General features: G+C 41.0%; 1 protein-coding gene across 4 annotated transcripts in view; it reads left to right on the top strand.

Moving 5' to 3' along the window:
* Positions 1–44: 44 nt before the first annotated feature.
* Positions 45–15752, top strand: part of tsc2 (TSC complex subunit 2) — a 32061-nt gene continuing 16353 nt past the window's right edge. For 2 of the 4 annotated variants that reach the window (XM_079462591.1, XM_079462590.1), the window contains exons 1-26: positions 45–202; positions 693–847; positions 968–1054; positions 1134–1250; positions 2187–2334; positions 2417–2534; positions 2742–2790; positions 2893–3018; positions 3124–3197; positions 4433–4559; positions 4658–4801; positions 4879–5016; positions 5095–5198; positions 5283–5364; positions 5472–5627; positions 5737–5847; positions 5959–6081; positions 6174–6280; positions 6359–6512; positions 6603–6725; positions 6822–6956; positions 7028–7217; positions 7409–7502; positions 7857–7959; positions 9392–9486; positions 12423–12551. In XM_079462591.1, the coding sequence (XP_079318717.1) occupies positions 713–847; positions 968–1054; positions 1134–1250; positions 2187–2334; positions 2417–2534; positions 2742–2790; positions 2893–3018; positions 3124–3197; positions 4433–4559; positions 4658–4801; positions 4879–5016; positions 5095–5198; positions 5283–5364; positions 5472–5627; positions 5737–5847; positions 5959–6081; positions 6174–6280; positions 6359–6512; positions 6603–6725; positions 6822–6956; positions 7028–7217; positions 7409–7502; positions 7857–7959; positions 9392–9486; positions 12423–12551 (2969 nt within the window). In that variant the 5' untranslated portion in view covers positions 45–202; positions 693–712. The remainder of the gene's footprint in view (positions 203–692; positions 848–967; positions 1055–1133; positions 1251–2186; positions 2335–2416; positions 2535–2741; positions 2791–2892; positions 3019–3123; positions 3198–4432; positions 4560–4657; positions 4802–4878; positions 5017–5094; positions 5199–5282; positions 5365–5471; positions 5628–5736; positions 5848–5958; positions 6082–6173; positions 6281–6358; positions 6513–6602; positions 6726–6821; positions 6957–7027; positions 7218–7408; positions 7503–7856; positions 7960–9391; positions 9487–12422; positions 12552–15752) is intronic. The other 2 variants (XM_079462593.1, XM_079462592.1) reach the window with 1 other exon arrangement.

Below are 15752 nucleotides of genomic sequence, written 5' to 3'. Positions count from 1 at the left end.
CCACCCAACCACGTGACTTGTTTTTGTAGGAAATACATGACAGTGTGTTAAGCATGACTTCCGGGGGGCAGTGAAGGGGTATGATGAGAGCTGGGACAGTTCTGCTGGCTGGGACAAACTGTCAGATATAAATGCATACAATCGAGTCACATCGTTCAGTTATATTTTTCTGATACGAGCCGGTGTCTGTCGCTGGCAGACGGTAAATAACTGTGTGTGTTGTTTGTGTATTGGTGAAGGGCTATTTATTTATTTATTTAAGGTTGTTTATTTGTCCACATCGGAGCTTTGCCTGCGTTGAATCGATTATCGCTGTATCTTAGATTATGTGGCTCGTGTTTTATTGCGCTGGGTGACAGTCAGCCTTTTCTTTTTTAATGTATCTGACCATTTTTGTGCATGAAACGTCACGAGGTGTCTTTCATTGTAATGTTTCTCGGCTCGGTTTTCACGTCTAAAATGCCAATCAAATGAGGCAAATGGGTGCCAAAGATAGTCGTTCGTATAGCAAACGTGTTTCTGAACGTCTCGGTGCATTCGTGCTGGAGTTCACTGCTCAGTTTGTGAGTTTTGGGGCTGTGCGCTTGTACGTGCACGCGTTTTTGGACGGCTGAGCGCGTGCATGAGTTATAAAGACCATCTCCAGAACAAACAGCTGCAGAGTAACCACGCTTGATCTTTCTGTCAATCAGGGGGTCTCGCATGTCTCAAGATGAACAAACAGCCCAGCAAAGAGTCTTTGAAGGACAAAGTGAAAGGCATCTTGGGTATCGGTACGACCCGCCTCCAGAGCAAACAGGCAGAGAGCAAACCTTCCGAGATTATCATCACTCAGGACATCCTGAAGGTGAGATGATCCGGGTGTCTGTCTTTTTCACCCACATGATTTATTCCTACAAATGAATGAATGCATCAAAACCCAAGTCTTGTTTTGTGTATTTAATATCTCTCTATTTCGGCATGTCAGGAGCTGACACCAGAGTGCGGTCTACATCACAGGATCAGAGTCATCAACCATGTGTGCGATCTCGCCAAGTCCAAGAAGTTTGAGGAGGTGAGCTCGTTCAGGAGAATCTGTTTACCGCAGAGGGTGTATGTCGAGACAAAAGGACATTAACCGCGTTGTGTTTCAGAATGGGGTGGAGTCTTTGTGGAAGGCCGTCGAGGACATGCTTCACCCTGATCAGCCGCCGGAGGCCCGTCATGTGGTGCTGGTTCTGTTAAGGGCTATTATACAGGGACAGGGACAGGTACAAACACACACCTAATCGCTAAATCTGTCTCTGCCCAAATCTGAATCCATCCTAGCCTGAATTCATATCTCTCTCAGCCTGAATCTGTTTCTGCTCGAATCTGAAGCTGTCGCCTCAAATTAGATTTTTGTGCATATCCGATTGAAATCTAATTTAAATGATTCATGTCCAAACTGCGTATAGCAACTAGATCTGATTGTCCCTGGTGCTCTCTCATTTTTTGGAATATCTGATTTGGTTTCTATGGCAATGACAGGTAGCGTTGAACCTCATAAGTCGCTGTGCAGACGGATCGCAATACCGTGAGAGGCTATTCCACCGCACACTGCTCTGTGTGTCGCTCTGACAGTTTGGTGATGGCATACACTGATCAATCTGAGCAACACTGTGTAGAGTCAAACACAAATCATTTTTCTTACAATGTGATGGTGTGTAGACGCTCCACTCTATTACCGTGTTTAATGAACCTGCCGCTGAAGTGTATGAAGCTGGTATGCGTGGCTTTATTCAGTGCTTGCATCTCCTCCAACACACAGAGAACAACATAGCAGCCTTACATCTGAAAAGACGTCTGACGTGCTTGCGTTTAACGTGGCCCGAGAACGTAACGTAAGACAAAAGCTACTCAAATCGGATCTGAGCGGCGTATGTAGCCCGAAACAGATTTTCTAAAAATCGGATTTCATGTGATTTTCTTTGCTCTTCACACTAGCTAAATATGATCGGATTTCAATCGGAGATGCCCAAAGATCGGATTTGAAGTGACAGTCGGAACGAAGCTTTATTAATTCAGAAAACATTTGTCAGTGAGTGCTACGATAAGTGTGACTAATTTCGGTGGAGCTCCACTTAGTGTTCAAGAACGCTAGTAAACTTTGATGTTCACGTCTGCTCCAAATATGTAGTGTTCAATTCGTATTTTGTTGTGCATAGGGCGAGAGGGTGGGTCCACTTCGGGCGTACTTCTTCAAAATCGTTTTGGACTATCAGCCCTGCAATGAGGACCTTCCTGAGAGGCTGGAGGTGTTTAAGGCCCTCACCGAAAACGGGAAAGACATCACCTACCTAGAGGAGGAGTTAGGTACATCTGATACTCATACCTACGTTCTTTGTCTGGCGCTGGTCGTGTGTAGGCTGTGATCAGTATTTGTGTTCTCTCTCAGCTCGATTTGTCCTGCTTTGGATGGACATCGGCTTGTCTTCTGATTTCCTGCACGTGCTTGTCAACCTGGTCAAATTCAACTCATGCTATCTGGATGAGAACGTCTCCTTGATGGTTCAGTAAGTTCATGTGCACATGCAATTGTGGTTAATAGTTTGGAGATACTTTACTCGACCTGAAGTAAAGGAGATGTGGTTCAGCTTATATGAAATCACCTTTCTTATTTCAATTTCCTATTTTATTAACTGTACATGTCTAAACTTCTGATTGGTAACCATAGTTGAACCTGTCTACCTTGCTATAAAACTATTATTTGTTTTTGATAGGAAAATATGTCTTTTGTGCAACCGGACAACTTCTTCCACAGATATTGAGGTATCTAAACGCACTGCGATCTATGTTAAATGCTTTCCCATTTATTATCCTCATCAATACAACTGTCCCACTGATGCCACTCATCTTCGTGTGTTTTTGAAGGTTGCGTTGCAGGTGCTGGACGCTGTAGTGTGTTATAACTGCCTGCCCTCTGAATCGCTGACGGTTTTCATCATCACGCTTTGTCGAACTGTTAACGTGAAGGAATTCTGTGAATCCTGCTGGAAGGTACTGAAGAACTTACTTGCGGTTTAAGATCGACACCTAAACATAGTGTCTAGACATATTTAAGTGTAATACAGAACATGTATGTTCTTCCTTGTATTTGTTTAGTTAATGCGTAAAGTGTTGGGAACTCACCTGGGTCACAGTGCCATCTATACCATGTGCCGTATCATGGAGGAGAGGTAATGTGTGTGTGTGTGTTACATTTCTCTCTGTTTGGTACTATATACTTTAGAGACTATAGATCTGGGTACTTTGGCAGCTTTCTTTGGTCAAAGAGGGCATATAACTGACAATTTTTTAAAAGTGATGAAATATGAAAAATACGGTAATAAAAAGCAATATTTACCTTAAATATATTTGTACTAAGCGGGTATTAAAATATAGATTTATATATCAAAGTTTTATAATAAATAATTTTAATTTAATTTTTATAATTTCTTTTATTGTACCTTTATTACTATTTTAAATGAGCTTTTTTAAATAAAGTTTCATTAGAATGTTTGTTTACTTTAATTATTTTGTGATGTGCTTTGTCACTTTATAATTTTATTTTTAATATTGCCATATAGACCATTTTGCAAGATGGAACAACGCTGGTCCAGAATCACTTCCCGTTGTTTTTTTTGTTTTTTTTATAAAATGATTGAGTTAGATTAACATTTTGATTCAGTTTTTTAATGTTTTCTTGGTTTTATTTTGTTTGTGTAGTGTTAAAAACAATATATCTGATACATTGAATCAAAAGCAGTTTGAATTTCTTCATTTAGTCTTTAGCTTTTTCCAGTTTAAGTTACAATTTATATCTAAGTTCAAGTTTTTCTTATAATATTTAGGCTTCTATTTGATTTGATTTCAATGAACAGAGATGTTTTTAATAGTTTTAGTTTTAGTTAATGTTCATAACTCTGAAGCAAACAGACCAGTTGTAGTGACTTTTGCCATCGAAGTTTAAAGTCTGAGTGAAATAAAAAATAAGAATGCCAATTTGCTCATGAAATATTGCAGCGTTTATTGTAAATAGTTTAGCAATGTGTTTCATTCTCTTTGTAAAAATCGTGTGCACTCATAACTTTCAGTTAAAATCTGAAATGCACTTCCGTCCAGTAATGACTATACATCTTTTGGCTGGAATACACTTCAAGACTTTCAAAATCTGAACAGATTTCTTTTAAACTTTACATTTACACACTTTTTGGAAGTTTCAGATAGAAATACACTAACTGAACATATCTGCAGACTGGCACAGACTTCCTGCAACAAGTAGTGTATTTTAGCCTTTAGATGACGTATGTTAGACGATTTGGGCGGAGCATCCGCTAACTCCTCCCATTCAAGTGCAATGGCGGTTTTAATACATCAAATCGCAAAGAAATTGTGAACCACTAATATATGGTCAGTGTGTTTCTTTGTGTAGGGTGTACTCTGAAGACGCGGCTCTTTTGAGGGGCGCTGTGTTTTTTGTTGGTATGGCGCTGTGGGGGGCTCACAGGCTTCCGGCTCTCAAAAACACCCCCACGCTGGTTCTGCCTTCATTTCATAAGGTACCCGTGTGCTTTGACACCATACATGCTTATGTTGCTGCGTATCTTTAGTTATTCTTCATTCATCATTTTGTGTTATTATACGTTGTGCACTCCAGGCCATGAACTGTGCCAATGAGGTGGTGTCATATGAAATCGTGCTTTCTATCACACGACTGATCAAGAAGTACGGCCGAGAGCTGCAGGTGGTGACGTGGGATATACTGCTGTCCATTATAGAGAGACTTCTGCAACAGATACAGGTACACAGGTGATTTTGGGGTTAAGCGCATGGTTCCACGTGGCCGTGCGTGATAGGCGTGCATGTGTGTGATTACAGACAATGGGCAGTTCTGATCTGAAGGTGATCGTTTATGAGTTATTGAGTACGGTTGAGGAGCTCTACGATCAGAACGACTTTCACGGATCCTCGCCGAGATTCTTCAGCCTGGTGGAGAAGTGTGCTGATAAAAGACCAGTGAGTTTGTCTCTCTATCTTTATGTCTCTCGTCCTGTCTAATGATGTTTTTAACTTACTGTCGAATCTGTTCGACAGGATACCTCGGTGTTGATGCTGATCTCCTACAGAGCCCAGTCCATTCAGCCAGCGAAGGACGGATGGCTTCAAAACCTTTTGAAGCTAATGGAGAAATTCTTCAGGTCGGAACGCTGCGTTGGTCACGAAAACACTGACTGTCTAGATCATAAATGCATGACTGAAAAAAATCTCTCTCTGTCCATCAGGAACGAGAGCCGAACCATGATCAGGATCAAGCTCTTGCACATCCTAGCCTTTGTACTCAGCACAAACCGACAACTGTATGAGGTCAGTCCCACACACACACAATTATTTTTTCATGTTGTCTGTGTTATTATCGTACATCCCAGCAGCTTGTGTGAGATCAGAACTAAACGTTCTCACTCTCTGTCCAGGAGGAGCTCATTGAGGTGGTGGTGATTCCTCAGCTGGGTCAGATCGCTGAAGATCGAGATCTTTGCGTGAGGAGACAGGCCACACAGCTGTTGGTGGATCTGGCCGAAAGTTGTAACACCCATCACTTCGGCAGCCTGCTGGACATCATTGAGAGGGTAATGATGATGTCACAGAGCCATAAGTAATGACACGGACCGTAGTTTTTGAGTAAAAACGTGTTTTTAAAGCTTTTATGTGTGTGTAAAGCTTTAAGTTTTTCTGTAGGTGGCTAGTCGTCCGTTAACAAGCTCAATGGATGGAGAGAGAGACCTGTCTGTGGAGGCACCCATGGAGGATGTGAGAACCGCCATACTGGGTCTGCTCGATATATTGGAGGTAAAAATATAAAAATACATTGATGCAGTGGAAAAGCGCCACATGTCTGTGGTTGTCAGATTGAGCTCTAGTGCGTGAATGTCTATGGTCCTCTCGTCTCCTATCTTCTAGACTAAACTGTACAGTCTGCCCGCCAGTCATGCCAGTCGAGTGTACGAGCTGCTGATTTCTCACCTGCAACTACACTACAAGAACAAATACTGCAGTGCCATCGCCAGCTCTGTACGACTTCAGGTCAGAGGTCACAGGGTCGGGGGTTCATAAATTGCAGTAAACTAAAAACAGTATATTTCAGATCATTACAGTCTTATTTCTCTCTCTCTCAGGTCTTTAATTTCTTGTTGATGATGAGGGCTGACTCTCTTCATCGGCTGGGAGTGCCAAATAAAGACGGAATCATGAGATTCAGCCCGTATTGTCACTGTGAAGTGGGGTAAGAACACAGACACACACACACACACACACAACACACACACATGTCTAAATCATTGCTCAATCGTCTGACTTTCAGAGAGTCGGAAAAAAGAGTGACGGATAAGAAGCCAGCAGGAACTGTCTCCCCGCCGGCAGGAAGTCCCACGCCGGTGGCCCCGCCCTCCTCCATTCGCACCGCCAATCTGCCCTATAGCCTGGCCTTTAATGTGTTACTGCAGTGTTTGAAGATGGTACACATAGTCACGTACACATCTGCACACACACGTCACTAGAAATACATTGTTTTTGGCCAAAGCTGATGGTGTTTGTTGGATTTGTAGGAGACGGATTGGAAAGTTCTGAAGTTGGTTCTGGATAAGATGTCTTGCACCATACAGAACAAAGTTCTGATACTGACATCACCATGCAACATCGACCAACTCTGCTCGACTCTCTGCTCGATGGTAAAAACCCAAGCATGCTTTAAAAAGAACTCTGTTTTTGTTTACGCATCTCGTATGTAAGCGGGTTAATCTGCGTTTGTGTATCTATGAAAAAAGGTGACAGATCGTCTCATATCCGAGCGTTTGAGAAAGACTCCCGATGGCTTCTCCCTGACTGACGTTCAGCTCGCTGTGGTTCCCGTTCTAACTGCCATCACCTCATACCACAGTTATCTAGAACAGCCCAGACAGGTAACACACGTACACACCTCAGAGAAACGTACACTATCAAATCAGATTCAAATGATGTGTGTGTATTTCAGAGGGAGCTGGTTCAGTGTTTGGAGAAAGGCTTGATTTACCGCTGTGCTAAGCAGTGCGTGGTCGCTCTGACCATGTGCACCGTGGAGATGCCGGACATCATGATCAAACTCCTCCCCGCCCTTATCGTCAAGCTCACGCACATCTCGGCGACCGTTGCCATGGCATCGCCCATGCTGGAGTTCCTGTCTAGTGAGTACACATATATTTGATGTTACACACAGCATCATTATTCTGACCAATCAGAATGCCATCTCTTGCTCTGACCAATCAGAATACCATCACTTAACTAGTCGAGATTGTTTTTTTGTATTTTCTGAAGGTCATATTCTGTTTATATAAAACTATTGAAGTCCTGAAAGTTTTGTTAATTGTCTCTACAGCATTGGTGCGGCTTCCACATCTGTATGCTAACTTTGTAGCTGAGCAATATGTTAGCGTGTTTGCTATATCGCTGCCGTACACCAACCCCTCAAAGTGAGTTTCTGAAGTGATAATACACTGTTTACTGGCTTATACGATGAGTAATATCACACACACTTGCACGCATAATGTGCAAATCTTAAATAAAACATATTTTTCTTGGCTGACGTTATCTTTAGATTGGACTTTGTTTAGCGAGTTTATTTTTGTGAATTTATTTATAATTTGATCTTGCACTTTTAATGTTATAAATGAAGTATACGTGTGCGTTCTCTGTATGCAAGTAACAGCCATTTATTATTACTGTAATATTTATAGATTAATTAAATTGGTGAGTATTTTCTGTTCCATATTTTGAAAACCAGATACCACATATCTGTTATTTTCTTTCTTTCGTTCTGTCCGTAGGTTTAATCAGTACATAGTATCTCTAGCCCATCACGTGATCGCTATGTGGTTCATCCGCTGCCGGCTGGCGTTCAGAAAAGACTTTGTTCAGTACATCACCAAGGTCGGCTTCTGTCTTTAAGGTCTAACTGTGTGTTCATACCAAACGAGAAGCGTCACTTTCTTCGCTCTACATTATATGCGGGTTTACTTGGGTTTTATACAGGGTGGTTATATATTATAGTGGTTGTCTTCATGCGTCTGCACTTGTGCCGTAAATGCACCTTTGCCAGTTATGCAAATGTTTACTCAAGTAAAATTTCAATTACAGATTTCAATACAAATATTCAGTTTGCGTGGAAGACACAATTCAGGTGCACGTTCGTGGCAACCGTGCCGCCAGATTGGCATCGTTTGCAAACGCCAGGCGCAAATTCGCATCTATTCCTGTATGTAATCTTCTCGCGCAAATAGTTCAGTTTGCTTTTGGTGTGAATACACCGTAATACAAAACTCAGGTTAGTTTTGCACTACAGTGTAGACAAAATCTGTAATAGAACAACAGTTTAACTGCATTTTTAGTTCAAATTGAAGATTTTACTTTATTCAACCCACCGTCATGACTTCAGTGTTAAAGGGATATTTCAGCCAGGAAACAAAATTTCCCCATGTTTTACTCACCCTCAAGGCATTTCATCTGAATATGACTTTCTTCTTGAAGAACAATGCAGTCGGAGTTATAATACCACGTATAATTTTTCTTCAAAGCGCTAGAATGGGAGTGAATGGGGAGCGATTTTTTGAAGCTCCAAAAAGTGCATCCATCGATTAAAGAACGGCTCGACACGACTCAGTGGTCTTAACAAAGGTCTTCTGAAGCGATTCGATGCGTTTGTTTCAGAGAAATGTCCATTTTGACAGCGCTATTAACATTAATGTCTAACTTTCGTTATCCCTCGGCTGCGCGTGAAGCGAAGGCTTATTTTTCCGGCAGATGAAGCACGCGTCCGGTGACAAACGCGGAATTACTTCGTTCCAATAGGATACTGTCTCCTCTGTGCGGGAGCTTTCGTCACCGTAATTTTCTGGATTGTGTTGTGTTTATTGTAGCACATTCAAAAAAAAAAAATGTAAATGGCCATATTAAAAAGGTCTGTGAGCAACCTCACTAGTAAATCAGATTTGAGTAGAACTGGACACTTTGGGATTGCAGCACCTTAGCTTTAGGTTTTGTCTTTGAAGTGATCGTTCACCCAAAAATGACAGTCCTGTAGTCGTTTACTCAAACTCTTGTCTTTTAAAACATACTTGACTTTCTTTCGCAGCACACAGAAGATATTTTCGAAGAATGTTTTTAACTGGCCCCCATTCACTGCCATTGATTTTGTGAACACAATAGAAGTGAATGGAAGCCGTTTTGGTTCGGTTACCCACTTTCTTCATAATATCTTCTCTTCTGCGGAAGAAAGAAAGTCACGAAGGTTTGTAAATGTCGACAAATGTCCTTTTTTGGCTGAACCATGACTTTAACAAATGACTTGTGCTCCATCATTTAGGGTCTCCGTTCAAATGCTCTCCTGCCGTTTGATGACACACACGAGCAGAGCAGTTTCAGAGCCCGCAGCACCAGTCTGAACGAGAGACCCAAGAGGTACACACACACCCATACACCCTCTTACACATACGAAGGGACGGATACCAGCGACACAAAGCATGACTGTGTTATTGGCTCATTCACTGCTGAATTATATGTCTGGTTATGTCAAAACCTTTACTCAGCGCCGCCAGTCTGACTGTGAGATGATCTCGCTACTGTTTGTTTGTGTTTTCCTCTCAATCTTCTCTTAAATGTCTCATTTATTTTCTCAGATTTCTCCATACAGTCCCAGTGGCGACTTCATCTCACAGGCAGACTGTTGCTTAAATACCATTTTTATTTGTCTATTTATTAGTGGTTGTTTCTTCAACTATGGGGAGTTTTCGTTTCTGGGGTTTATTTTAGGAAAACTTACATTTCCACTTTTCTTATTGATATTTGAAGATAAACAATCTTTTATTTTACTTTAAAGATTAGAAACTATAGTAATCTAAACAAAAAATATATTTAATTGACACAAAGTCCTTTTTTTCTTCATTGTGGTGTCATTTCTAATACAAACAACAATTAGATGTTATTAGACGTATTGAAATACAGAACACATTATTTGTGACTAGGCAAATAATTTACGCAGTGCCTAAAACGCAAGCTATTAAATTAGCTTTAGCCATGATTAGCCGTGTAGGAAATTGTTGTGTAGATATTTACAACGTTTCAGATGTATTATATATATATCCACGGCTAAATGAAATAAATGAACTAGTCAGCATGTAAAGTTTGTTTTAAGCTAGTTTAATTGCTAAATTGTTTATAGTTTATTTGCCTGTAGTTGAAGAAACAGAAAAATACACATGTGCATGTGCACAGCTTTTAAACTCCCACTGCTCTTATTAATCTTGGCAGCAGCCAATGAGATGATGTTTTACAAAACATCATGCGTTGTAGGTTAGATGATAACAGTCCTGCCCACTGACGTGCGGATTTGAATCGCCCAATCAGAAGCGAGCCTGTTCTTCTATTCCCCTGTCCTATTCTCTTATGTTCTCTCATCGTTGTCCTCTTTTTTCAGCTCTGTTATTGTATTGGGTGCAGAAACAGCCGCTATCTCATACTCCAGATAACAATAAAAGCAAATCACCATAGTAATGACACTAAACCATAATAACAACACAACTTAAGCTGAAATCTGTGTATTTTAATTACTGCACCAAAGTTTTAACAGGCTGTGAAAATTCATCGTCATCCATGTTGTCATAGCAGCAGCATCATGTGATCTTGTTGTTTTGGGATTTTCTATCTCTTGTTTTCTTTTTTGCTTTCATTGGGGCTGGACTTTGAATGAAAAGCTTAAAAAGCCAGGAAAAAAGTAGCTTTGGTGGTATAATGTGTGATTTGACCATCCAAATTCATTTAACTAAGTAGCAAGCACAGTTTGTATTAAATACCTCGAAAAAGTGCGTCCATCCGTCATAAAATGTATCTCTAATAAGCATCTTTTGGAGCGAAACGATGACGCGAAATGATACGTTGGTGAGAAAAAACGTTTAATTTAGAATCTCATTGGTCTGGTGACTAGTCGGTAGGGCTGTGTATTGGCAAGGGCCTTTCCCTAACAAGGAGGTAAAGGATATTTGGTACACCAAAGATTGCTATGATGGGGCAAACATCAATTCAAATTTTTAGCCCTTTAGACATAGTTGTAAAATAACTGACCCAAAAATGTTGCAACATAGGACAAGGAAAAACATATGACTCAAATTGCACAAAGGTGCATGACATCTGTCTTCAGTATTAGGAAATATTTCAGATAGCCTGACCTTAGAATAATCAATTCTGTATAATACTTTCCAAGACATGCACAAATTGTACTAGAACGTATTCTGTCCAGTGGGCCTGCCCACCAGTGCTCTTCAAAACTCCCCATCCCACGCTCTTTTAATTCTGTCGATAGAACAGTCACTTAGTCCTAAAAGATAACCATAAATTCTTGAAATTTGATACGGATTGAGTTGTAGAAACACTTCCCATACTAGCAAAGGGGGCAGAGATGGGAACCTAGAAAATAAGGCAGCAGAACAGTGTCTAATCTGCAAAAACCGATACAAGTGGGACTCTGACAACTTCAAATCAGAAGATAACCGTACATAACTACAACATGTATTATCTCTGTACAGGTCTCGAAAACTGGCCTTTAGCATGCCACTGCTTAAATACAGGGTCAGAAAGTGATGGGGGGAATATATGATTTTCCAATAGTGGCATCAATGTTGAGGCAGATTTAATTTAAAGTGTCGCCTAAATTGGCACCAGATACGAAGTGTAGATATAACGGTGCATCTCTAATATATATTTAAGATTAAGCACTCCGTTAGTTTGAAGAGCCACACATTCTCTGTTCCAGCCCCCTTCTTCACCTCATCCTGTGATTGATGTTGTGTTGTATTTACTGAATTAATTGTATTAAAATGCTGTTCAGTTCCAGTATAAAGATCTCATTTGCGTGTCTGAATGCTTTTCCTCTCTGTATATTTGTGCTGTTTTCTCCCACTAGTTCATTCTTTTTGTAGAACGCTGAAAAAGATATAGCTTACTTCTTTCCTTGTTATGTGTCTGTTTCTCTCATTTATGCTGTTTCTCCTCTCAGTTCGTTCTTTCTGCCTCTTTTGTTGTAACGTTGTCCCTGTTTTCTAGTTCTCAGTGTGCACTGCTGACCGAGTTACTTTTGTTTTCCTTTCACTTCCTTTTTTGACTCCTCCCCCTCCTCTGATTGGGCCTTGCGTGTTGGGTGTGGTTTGGGGGTGTGCCGACGCCCTTGGATCCGTCACCTGTGATCTGCCCCATTCGTGACTACCCCCGTCCACCTGACCCCTCCCCTCCACGTGATGCCGTGCTGCTGGAACGTTCTGTGGTTGCTCAACCTCGAAACGCCCCCAAATTTGCCCCAACATTCCCTTTTCCTGACACACCTGACCCGTTTGCCCTCGGGGCAGTTTGCGGACGACCAAAGTGGTGAAGCAAGGCCCCAGCGCAAACTCGCCTGTTAAAGACCTGAAAGATCTGTCGGCAATGGACGCCTTCCGCTCACGAAGCATCAGTGTGTCCGAGCATGCTGTGCGCAGGTAGAGCATTTTTGGTAACCTCAGCCAATTCTTTTATTACATCAGACAAATCACTGCTTTTCTTTTTCTGCTTGCAGTGATGGTGGGTGGGGCTTGGGTATTCAGGGCGGGGCGTTGTCTTGGCGATGCATGGGTGGGCGTGGCTATCTGGTTTGCCGTTATTCTGATTTGGTGGGAACGGGTGCATGCTGGAGGAGGGTTTAGTCTTTTCTTGCATTTCATTTGTGGTAACATGTACTGCATGCGCTCAGGCTTTGTTACTGAGGTCATTTTATTACATTTGGGTTACAATAATGTTATTTTGTTTTGTTTTTTTGCGAACAAATGGCTGTACACCGAAAGCATGCACAAAAAAGCGGGTTCGGCAATACCTGACATTCACACAGTCCAACAGCGCGTTTTTTGCAGTTTGTTTTGTAATGGCCAGCTGTATTTCAACTTGTGAACACTAGGGGGCGCATTCAACTGTCTCTGTATGCATAGAGTGCCATGAAACACATCATATTCGCACACTCTTTGCTCTCTCAGGTAAAGTATCTGTCATTGTGTTTATCAAGGTTAAATCATGAATCCAGTGTGTGTCAAAGTTGTACAAGGGCAAGAAAGAAAATGTTTCACTGTCTTTACACATGACGCAACAAAATCTTTAAAATATCTTCTTTTGTGTTTTACATAAGATGCAGTCATACAGATTTTGAATGACACAAAGTTGAATAATTGATCAAATCATTTTCATTTTTGGGCGAACTGTCCCTTTAAGAAATCAGCGGCGCCCACTTGTGACTGAACACAATAATGAATCTCATCCAGTAGAGAGTGCCATAGTTAATTTGAGGTAATGGAAATTTATATTGATAACTCAGTTTTTACATCCTTGATGTCAAATAGAATTGTATTATTATGTATATTTCAGCTAAACCTCATGCTATATAGTGGTAAACCAGCAGAGTGCAGTGTAGGATCAGTATCCTGGCAGGATTTTTCACCCCCGGGGTCTGTGCTTTATTAACCCAATGCATCTAATCACCATCAAATCTATAAATCAGCCCATGAACAGCTCCCGGGACAGGACGTCATGAAGTTGCAACATTGCAATTGTTTTTATTGTACAGAATGTTACCAGAAGAATACATTTTGAAATCTTTGTATGGAAATCGATTCGGTCTCAATCAAAGTTATTTTATTCAATGAAAAGTAAAGGGACATCACAGAGTTTCTAAAGGGGATAGTTCACCCCCAAAATGTCGACTTTCGTCTTCTGACCGCAAAAGAAGATATTTTGAAGAACGTTGGTAACCAAACCTTCCATTGACTTTCATTGTGTATATACACAAAACCACCGAGACATTCCTCAAAATATCTTTGTGTTCAACAGAACAAAGAATCAGACTTTAAAAGGCATTGTAGTGAATAAATCAAAAAACATGTGTTGAAGACATCCACAATAAGCACTCGTCTACATTTATGTTATTCGCTGTCATCTCTTAATCCATCAACAGAGAACATTTATAAATCACATCCTTTACTTCATTTGCATTTAATGCCTGTGGATCATCTGTCTGCCGCTAGTAGAGATGATGGAGAGACTTTACGTGCTGGTGAAGAGTGAAACATTTTCTGTGGGTAATGGCAGTGAATTAGTTTTCATAAAGTGAAAGTGTTTCTGAAGGTAGAGTATAATATTTTGGTCAGCTGTACTGGAGGCTGTAAAATAAGTTTATACGTTTATTTAACTGTCTGGCCAAAACACTTTTTTTACTCTATTTGAAAACATTGAAGATCTGGAGAGCACAAACTGAGACCTGATACGTATTTTCCTGTTTCTCTCTGTGTGAGTGTTTGTGTTTTCACGTATTGTAAAATCTCACGGTCAAACTTTTACCCTTCATTTTGCATCTTGTCCGTTTTGGCAGTGGACGTGTCTTGACTAGTACATGTGTTTGATCAGTCACAGTTTTTTGGTTTTTGGGTCGCTATCTGGAATACATGATGATAGGTTATAGACTGATAAAATGTTTTCTTTCTTCTTGTGTAGCAGTATGTTTAAAAACAGATAGATTGACCGGCTTTGAGCAGTTCTCTTAGTTTGTGAGTTTTTCACTTTTGGTTAGCGTTACACAGATTTTAGGAACAAACTTTAGCGTGAGGTTTTTTGTCAATATTATGCAACATTGACGTCAGATGACTCCGGTAACATTGAGATTTAAAATAGTTCCTCCTGTCTGCCGTTGTGGCTTTGACACCCACATACCCAGATGTTTCTTTCATTATCATATTATTTGTTGTGTTGTGCAGATAAATGTTTGTGTGTTTATTAGGTACACTGCCTGTGAAGCACTGGTTTGTTACCTTGATAAATTACGCATCTCACTTTGTCTGTCTGTCCGTCTTTCTTTTATATCTTTTAGTTGTCTGTCTTATCAGTCTCTCTGTCTGTCTATTTTTAACTACAAATTTCTCTGTCTGGATGTCTGTTTACCTCTTTCTCGATCTGCAGTTCTAATTTTCTTCTCTCTCTATGTCTGTCTGTCCGTCTGTCTCTATCTGCATGCCTGCCTGTCTGTGTCTGCCTGTCTGTCTGTCTGTCTGTCTGTCTATTTTTTTTACCTTTCTCTTTTCTATCTGTCTCTCTCTTTCTCTCTTTCTCTTTCTCTCTCTCTCTCTCTCTCTCTCTCTCTGTCTCTCTCTCTCTCTCTCTCTCTCTCTCTCTCTCTCTCTCTCTCTCTCTCTCTCTCTCTCTCTCTCTCTCTGTCTCTCTGTCTCTCTGTCTCTCTGTCTCTCTGTCTCTCTGTCTCTCTCTCTCTCTCTCTCTCTCTCTCTCTCTCTCTCTCTCTCTGTCTCTCTCTCTCTCTCTCTCTCTCTCTCTCTCTCTCTCTCTCTCTCTGTCTCTCTGTCTCTCTGTCTCTCTGTCTCTCTCTCTCTCTGTCTCTCTCTCTGTCTCTCTCTCTGTCTCTCTCTCTCTCTCTCTCTCTCTCTCTCTCTCTCTCTCTCTGTCTGTCTCTGTCTCTGTCTCTGTCTCTGTCTCTGTCTCTGTCTCTGTCTCTGTCTCTCTGTCTCTCTGTCTCTCTGTCTCTCTGTCTCTCTGTCTCTCTGTCTCTCTGTCTCTCTGTCTCTCTGTCTCTCTGTCTCTCTGTCTCTCTCTCTCTCTCTCTCTCTCTCTGTCTCTCTGTCTCTCTGTCTCTCTGTCTCTCTGTCTCTCTG

Source organism: Barbatula barbatula (assembly GCF_947034865.1).
Source record: "Barbatula barbatula genome assembly, chromosome: 8".
NCBI lineage: Eukaryota > Metazoa > Chordata > Actinopteri > Cypriniformes > Nemacheilidae > Barbatula > Barbatula barbatula.
Note: the sequence above shows the minus strand (reverse complement) of the source record. Positions and strands in the feature narration are given on the sequence as shown.